Source organism: Saccostrea cucullata, unplaced genomic scaffold, assembly GCF_032062105.1.
Source record: "Saccostrea cucullata isolate Sc308-1 unplaced genomic scaffold, CSIRO_AGI_Scuc_v1 ctg6727, whole genome shotgun sequence".
Classification (NCBI taxonomy): Eukaryota; Metazoa; Mollusca; class Bivalvia; order Ostreida; family Ostreidae; genus Saccostrea; species Saccostrea cuccullata.
Genome location: NW_026928581.1, coordinates 24,968 through 33,745, shown reverse-complemented (window position 1 = coordinate 33,745; position 8,778 = coordinate 24,968). Strand labels below are relative to the sequence as shown.

General features: G+C 34.4%; 1 protein-coding gene across 1 annotated transcript; it reads left to right on the top strand.

The window, feature by feature from the left end:
• The first annotated feature begins 2,286 nt into the window (after positions 1 to 2,286).
• On the top strand, positions 2,287 to 8,366 carry LOC134278027 (neuronal acetylcholine receptor subunit alpha-6-like). Its single transcript, XM_062760343.1, has 2 exons — positions 2,287 to 2,360; positions 7,072 to 8,366. The coding sequence occupies exon 2, from the start codon at positions 7,080 to 7,082 to the stop codon at positions 8,223 to 8,225; it is 1,146 nt and encodes a 381-aa protein (XP_062616327.1). The 5' UTR covers positions 2,287 to 2,360; positions 7,072 to 7,079; the 3' UTR covers positions 8,226 to 8,366.
• The last annotated feature ends 412 nt before the right edge of the window (positions 8,367 to 8,778 follow it).

Below are 8,778 nucleotides of genomic sequence, written 5' to 3'. Positions count from 1 at the left end.
CCTGGGTTAGGGTGGGGCAACAATAGGGAATCTAAGTTTAACATAAAAATATATAGAAAAAAATCTTTAAAAATCTTTTTCTAAGAACCACTAGGCCAGGGATGCTGAAGCTTTTATGAAAACATTCTGGGGTAGTGTAAATTTAAAATTCTTAAAATTATTACCCCTTGGGGTAGGGCGGGGCCACAATAGGGAATCAAAGTTTTATATCGATATACTGTATATATAGAGGAAAAAATCTTCTTCTCAAAAACCACTGGGCCAGTGGAGCTTAAACTTATGTGGAGGCATCCAGGGGTAGTGTTAATTTTAGATTGTTAAAATCATGACCCCTGGGGTGGGGCGGGGCCGCAATAGGGAATCCAAGTTTTACATAGAAATATATAGGAAAAATCTTCTTCTCAAGAACCACTGGGTCAGGTAAGATGAAACCTATGTGGAAGCATCGTGGGGTAGTGTAGATTCTAAATTGTTAAAAATCATGACAGGGGAGGGGGGGGGGTAGAGTGCCACAATAGATAACACGAGAGGGGAAATCTGGTAAAGAACTGCATCACCCAAGTTACTCAGGTGAGCGATGTAGCCCAAGGGCCCCTTGTTCTGCATTTCTATACTACTGGATCATGCAGTCCATTTATATTCAACGAAAGGGGTGAATCGCTCTTTTCGCGCCAAGTGTCACTTATAAGCTATCCTTGGATTGTTCTATTGTGTGAATGGGTGCGCTAACTTCCATGGAATTAAATAAAGTTTGTCCTTTTTACTTCCTTCCAATGCTTTATACCATAAATGAACTAGTCCAAAAATAATAAACAACGCAGTTCAACAAGTCATGGTCTCCAGATGCATGCTCTATTATTTAATTATCTGTTAAGATGCACACAATAGATAAGAAACCAGTGCAATATCTTAGATTTGTCTTTCCAAAAAAGGCTTAAATATTGAATTTACTTATTTCATTCTCAATATATGATAGTGGCACTACCCCCTCCCCCCCGCCTTTTTTTAAAGGAAAAACCCCATAAATTAACACACATCACTACTGTTTACTTTAGTGGAGAAAAAACACTCCAACAAAATGTGTATTTAATTATATCCATATTGTAAAATGTTTACAATGCATGCTTTGATAACAGATTTTATGATAGGTGTACAATACAGCTTTCAATTTAGATCCAAGGGCAGATCACTCCACTTGCAGACCCCCCCCCTTCCCAGAATAACAACTCTTTATTATATAGTGTAGAGATGATTCTTCTAAAGTTAAATGAAATCAAGGATTTCATTTACACAAGGTTTTCAAATTATAAAATAAGGACATATTTTAAACCCACAAAAGTATATTTTCCAAAAGATTTATCACTCCTCCTGCAGATATTGATTGATTTAGTCAGGAAAGCTTTTTGAAAAATTGATACTTAATTGTAGTTTTTTACTGGAACCGGTATGACATACATGTAAATGTGACACCAAATATATATTATGATTAAGAAAATTCAATGAGAAAGAACTATCAAAGCTTTATACCTTTTGGAAATTCAGTGTACAAGGGCCGTCCAAAAATTCCATAGACTGGTTTTCTATTTATTTAGCACAATTTTACATTTTAGTTCACCTCAACGAATTTGGGGGAGCTAATGTAATACCTTGGCGTCCCAGGTTACGATTTGGGTGCAGTTATGTTTTTAAGTACCTATCATGTGCCCTCTATTAATCCAGAGATGCATGGAAGATGCTTCTAGTGTGTTTCAATGAACCAGTCAATGTTTCAGATGCTGCAATTTCAGCTTATAAATATTTTTAGAGCAGGTTAGGGTTTTTGGAGCAGACTTGCTTCGAATTCTGGATCTAGAAAGGTCTTGTCAAAGCCAATATACATGTATAATATGAGAGTCATTTCTCCTCTCATTCAAAATATATGAACAAGGGTAAAGTTTTTGTGTCAGACGGACAGACTGACAGACGAATTAATTTAAATGTCCACTCGCTTTCTCGACAGCGAGGGACAATAACTTGCAATATTTATAATTCTAAATATCATATTAGACCATTGAAGAGTAGTTCAGAATTTTAAAGTGTACACTCGCTAATTATATTTATCGAGGAGGTGGTAGACATTGTCTGTATATATACACCCATATATGTAAGCGCAAATGTTTAATTTTGAGGTCAAAGGTATTTTGTAAAGCAAAGAACCAATGGTTTCGTAGCTTGCCTAGGGCGCTTTCGTGTAGCTAAATTTCGAACAGTATTCACAATTAAGATTTTACTCAATATTGTAAATGCAGTTGGTTCAAGGTTTTCAAAGCCAATGGACGAAGTTTATCAAGAGTGATTAAGGAAGGACACGCTTGAAAAAGGTAAGGATCTCAAACTGACGTTTTTGATTAGTGATATCATCCATGCGATTGAGAATTTTAAAAGATACAACTTACAATATTCATCAGGTCCAGTACAATCTCTTGATTTAGCTATATAGAGTTCAATGTTGAAAATCATCACTGCATCAACTGACCAAGGTGCGCTTTTATTGTACATACTGAGAGAATTACACCTTTAAGAACAAAGTGTAGTAAAATAACTTAATTAAGCTATTCTGAATAGCGTAATAAAGCTATATAGTTATTTAAATCTATATAGCTAAATCAAGAGATTGTACTGGACCTGTTCATTATATTTACACTATACTCGACGTTGAACTCCTTTTGTAGCTGTTTTAATTCCTTGAACTATCTATTTGAATGTGATTTACTAAACAAAATTTGCAATTTATCAATTATTTTTACTCTGATAATATTTTCCAATCGCTTGTCTGTTGATTACATGATTCATAGGAATCGGAAGCAAATTGAAAAGGGGGGGTGTAATCCAACAAAAACGGTGAAAAAGGTATTTCGTAAATTGGAATGCCTATAATATGTCTATTTTTGCAAAAAAAAAAAGGGGGTATACCTTGAAGACAGCTCAGATGAGATATTCTAATTTTTTTTGCACTAACAAAATTTACCAGATAAATTATCAAACTTTTAAAAAATACTTTAAAGTTATCATTAATTGATTCGAACATATTTTATTGTAATTTTATTACAAAGGGATTTGGCACAAGTTCTGAAGACTTATAACGCCCTCTCCCTACATGTAAATCAGCTGTAAATTACACATTTAAATTGTTAGAGTTAAACATGAATTTTTAAAGTATACAAATTTGCAAAAGTTAACAAATTGATGCAATTGGTAGATATACGAGGGGTGTTAGAAAAGTTCGCGGACAAGTTTTATTGTGAGCGCGCTATTTCCACGAAACCGGTCAAACTTTGCAGATAAAATCTTTACCTTTTTTCCAATAAATATACAAGAATTTGGTGCTCTCCGATGATTATTGAAAAATATACAGCTTTTTTATTTTGATAAATCTTGCTTCACGGAGCATGCTACATTTTGGCACGTTTACATCACAAAGACTCTTCATTAAAATTAAAAACTGCACAATTGTACCGCAAAGAGTTTTCTGATATTTTACCTGCCGCTATAGTATTCATGAAACGTCACTGGGAGAAATTTTGAACTAAATTGGAGGGTATATGACTGTTTTATAGCCGTTTTTAACTGATCAACGCTTAAAAACACAGCCAAAAATCGGAACGCCATTTAGCGTCATGGAGCACTGCACTATGTAAAAATTATGTATGCAGACTGGAAAATGTCTAAAAAGAGATTAAAATGTTCAAGATGCTGCCGGGAATATCCTACACCTACAAAGGACAAGTTTTCAAATGGTTGTAGCTTCATAAGAATGGAAGGATTAACATTTTGAATGATTACCTCCATCGATACTTCAATACCCCCGCATCGTATGGACGTTGCGTTGCGCCTATATGGTTTTGCATAGTTTCCATACCTGATCGATTAACTGCATAGACTTTTTTAAAGATCTCAATAATATCCGAATCAGTACAAAAGACATTATATAAAAGAAAAGTAATATGTCTTGATATAGATATTCAATTTTAAAGTAGAAAATAGATAAGAAAAATCTGAAGAAATGAAAGATTTATAGAACACTACGACAAAACTTTACCGGTTGAAATCGGGTTGTCACGTCCCCTTACGTCAAGTGATTGCTCCGTGAATTCCATGACCTCATAGTAAAAATCGTTGTAAATTTTCAAGATTTTATTATATGAACCTGATTTTTTACATACCAATAAACAAAATGTAGGAATTTATTCAGACATAGGTCATACTTCACAGTACAAAATAGATTTTCCGTAATGCAAAGTGTCCGCGAACTTTTCTAACGACCCTTGTATATAATTATATAAATACAAATAATTTTGTAAAAATGCGTATATTGGTACAATAACCAAGAAGGAAATCTACCAGAATGCTTGATAAATGTTTGAACAAAAGAAGAGACATGTATCTAGAATGTGGATTTTGTCAAATTGTAAAACAATATTTAAAAATTATTTTCTGACTTTCACATACTTTGGACACGCAATAAAAAAATAATATGTGTCCTCAACTTTACGACACGAGCATGAAGGACTTGATACATGTATCAAATTACATCAGTAAAGGTCGTTATGCCTAGTTTGGTCGTGTTACCGTATTCAAAGTACGAAGGCGGAGCAGATCTAGATTATAATTATTTTTTTTTTTATTTGATCGACATTTTGGAATATAAATTTGAGAATTTCTTATAAAATACAATGGACCTTCAGATATCCGGACGTTTCAGTTTCCGGATATTTTTTCATCGGAACGGAATTCTTTAATATTATTTTGTCTTGTTTAACTGGTAATCCAGATATCCGAACGCTTCACGTATCTGGAAAATTAACTAGGAACCAAAGCGTCCGGATAAATGAGGCTCCACTGTAGATTACAGGTTGTGTTGTCAGTTCGCAGTCACGTACACTTACAATGTAGTATCGTTTTTAAGTGGGAAGGGAGGAGGGAGAAAAGAAGGCTTACAGCTTACTAAAACAATCTTTGACATGCAAAAAAGAAAAAAAATGTCTTAACTCAAAAATCCTATTTCGTATGGGATGTGGACAATCTAATTAAAATTAAATGTTAGATTAGTGGCCGCAGTGGATGTAAAATCCCAACTTTTTTTTCAAAAGCAAACTGCACTAATACATTAAGATAATATGACTAAGCCGCATCAATTTAAATTAGTAATTTTAACAGGAAGGGGACAGAACACGTTGCCCCTAAAACTTCTTGCTTTTTTTTTCTTCAAAAGATTTTTGACAAAAAATCTGTTATAAACACACACATACATATATAATAAATGCCATTGTTTTTATTTGCACTTAGAATTTATTTTAAGCCTTACTAGTAGAATGTTTTTTTATATGCTATATAATTCCTAAACATGCATAAAATTTACAAAAAATTGGCTAAAGAATTTTAAACCACGTGTTTTATTTATTTTCTCATTGATTTTCCCGAATTCCGTTATCTGACTGGTCAGAGGACAAAGCACCTTGTGTATTCTGTTTATTTATAGCAATTTACAGTTATCGTTCTTGATTTCCATATTTGGAAATTGTCCAGACATGCTCCAGAGCTTGTTTCTCTCTTTTTCAAATTAAAGCTTTCATACAAAGTGAGATAATGTTAACAGAAGGGATTCAGTTGGCCCTTCAAATGCACTTGTTACAAGTACGAGGGGTGTTAGAAAAGTTCGCGGACAAGTTTTATTGTGAGCGCGCTATTTCCACGAAACCGGTCAAACTTTGCAGATAAAATCTTTACCTTTTTTCCAATAAATATACAAGAATTTGGTGCTCTCCGATGATTATTGAAAAATATACAGCTTTTTTATTTTGATAAATCTTGCTTCACGGAGCATGCTACATTTTGGCACGTTTACATCACAAAGACTCTTCATTAAAATTAAAAACTGCACAATTGTACCGCAAAGAGTTTTCTGATATTTTACCTGCCGCTATAGTATTCATGAAACGTCACTGGGAGAAATTTTGAACTAAATTGGAGGGTATATGACTGTTTTATAGCCGTTTTTAACTGATCAACGCTTAAAAACACAGCCAAAAATCGGAACGCCATTTAGCGTCATGGAGCACTGCACTATGTAAAAATTATGTATGCAGACTGGAAAATGTCTAAAAAGAGATTAAAATGTTCAAGATGCTGCCGGGAATATCCTACACCTACAAAGGACAAGTTTTCAAATGGTTGTAGCTTCATAAGAATGGAAGGATTAACATTTTGAATGATTACCTCCATCGATACTTCAATACCCCCGTATCGCATGGACGTTGCGTTGCGCCTATATGTTTTGCATAGTTTCCATACCTGATCGATTAACTGCAGAGACTTTTTTAAAGATCTCAATAATATCCGAATCAGTACAAAAGACATTATATAAAAGAAAAGTAATATGTCTTGATATAGATATTCAATTTTAAAGTAGAAAATAGATAAGAAAAATCTGAAGAAATGAAAGATTTATAGAACACTACGACAAAACTTTACCGGTTGAAATCGGGTTGTCACGTCCCCTTACGTCAAGTGATTGCTCCGTGAATTCCATGACCTCATAGTAAAAATCGTTGTAAATTTTCAAGATTTTATTATATGAACCTGATTTTTTACATACCAATAAACAAAATGTAGGAATTTATTCAGACATAGGTCATACTTCACAGTACAAAATAGATTTTCCGTAATGCAAAGTGTCCGCGAACTTTTCTAACGACCCTCGTAAATGATCATAGAATGGCTTAATTAATGTGAATGTTTTGGGGTAGCTGCAGAACTGTTGCGTTATGGTTTTATATAGGTTTTAACACTAAAATTTATAAAATCATAACGCCTCAGTTTTGCAGCTAGGTAGAAAGAAAAAAAAAACTATCTAAATTTATTAATTTTCCGAAAGACGTAGCTTATGTCAGCCCACAATGTTGTTGACTCAGGACCACCTGCATTGCGAGGATGCTGGATAAATGAAAAAAAAAAGGTTAATTTATCAGGAAAGCTTTTATTTCATCTGGGAAACAAACTGTTGATATTACATAATCAATGTTTTTGTTCCAGGCAACACCATGGATATTTTGGCGAATATTATCATTACTGTAACAGCACTGTGTGCTCTAGTCTCATCGTCCAGGCATGATCTTCGAAAAGCTATCCTTGCAGGTTACGCCAAGGAGTTAAGTCCTGAACAGAACCCGATATTTGTAAACCTGAAGTTCACTGCCTTTAGACTAATTAACTATGACGATAAGGATGGGAAATTTACAATAAGTGGTATTCTGGAGCTGTGTTGGGTTGATGAGAGGATCAAACAAAATTGGCTATCTGCGTTGTCTGTAAGTATTGACAACCATGACCATGATATTAAATACATGTATTTCCTGGATACAGAAGTCTGGACGCCGCAGGTTCTTCAAATGAATCCCCATAGTCGAGATGTATTTCAAGAAATGTTTAAACACTCAGTCATGTTTAATACGTCGGGAACAGCACTAATGATGAAAATGGACATATTTACCTCGGACTGTAGTGCAGATTTTTCTTTTTTCCCGTACGACACACAAACCTGTTCCATCGAAGTAGCTGCCTGGGGCTTCTTCAACAATGAAATTGTCTTTACACCAAACAGCAGTAAAGTTAACATGGATCATTTTGAAACAAACAACTTTTGGCAAGTGAAAGATACAAGTATCACTGTGAGTAGCATTAAGAAAGAAGGGACCTCACCTATTACAATGGCTAGGATAGTGTTTACCATGAAGCGGCGCGCGGCATATTTTGTTCTTTTTCTGATTTTACCTATCCTTTTCATGGAAGTTCTTCAACTATTCGTGTTTATGTTGCCATGGGATTGCGGTGAACGGTGTGGCTACTCCGTGACACTGCTTCTGGCGATAGCTGTATATCTAACCATAGTAACTCAACAAATCCCTGAATCTTCAGGACCCACCCTGTCGATTTTAGCCATGAAGATGGTAATGGATCTGTCCATTGCCTGTTTGGTGCAGATATTTGTCATTGTCAGTCACGTGAATTACAATTTACGTAATCGAAGTTACAAGGAACTCTCACGTGGGTTCTTACCGAGATTGCTTATCTGGGCTAAATACAAGGATTTAGGTACCGATCTAGAAAAGGGGTTCTTTGCAGTTACAATGATTATCATTGTGCTTTCCAATATTGTATTCCTGGCAATGTTGAATCAGGATCCGTAGAAATCGAACACTTTTTGTGATTGTTGAATAGTTTTTCTATTGGAAAAGACAAAATGCTATTTAAGTAATTAAGTTACCAACATTAACTTTGCTTCAGTGTAAAATGACGGTTTAATGTACGTAACCATACCATGAACTAAACTGTGAAGTTTTCCTTGTATATTGAACAATGATTTTGTAATGTATCATAAAGCGTATGTCTGTTAATCAAAAAACCGGCAGAATGTGACGTGTATTGTGTTAAATGCTCCTTTTGTTTTACTTTTGAAGAACAGGGGCGTAGAAGGCAAAGACAGAAATGCAACATATTTCTCAAGTATCAAAGTTCATAAAAAAGAATTTGTTTAAAAAATGGTGTCTGAACCCATTCCATATGAAAATAAGAATTTTTCGAAAACTGATATGATTTTAAAAAAATCGTTTAAGTCACACTGACGCAAGATATAAGAAGGTTGTTGATACATCATTTCGCATCACTGCATTGCTACATGTATGTAGCGAGTTTGCAAATACCTAAATATATTACTGAGTGAAAAACAATTAAATTTTCAAT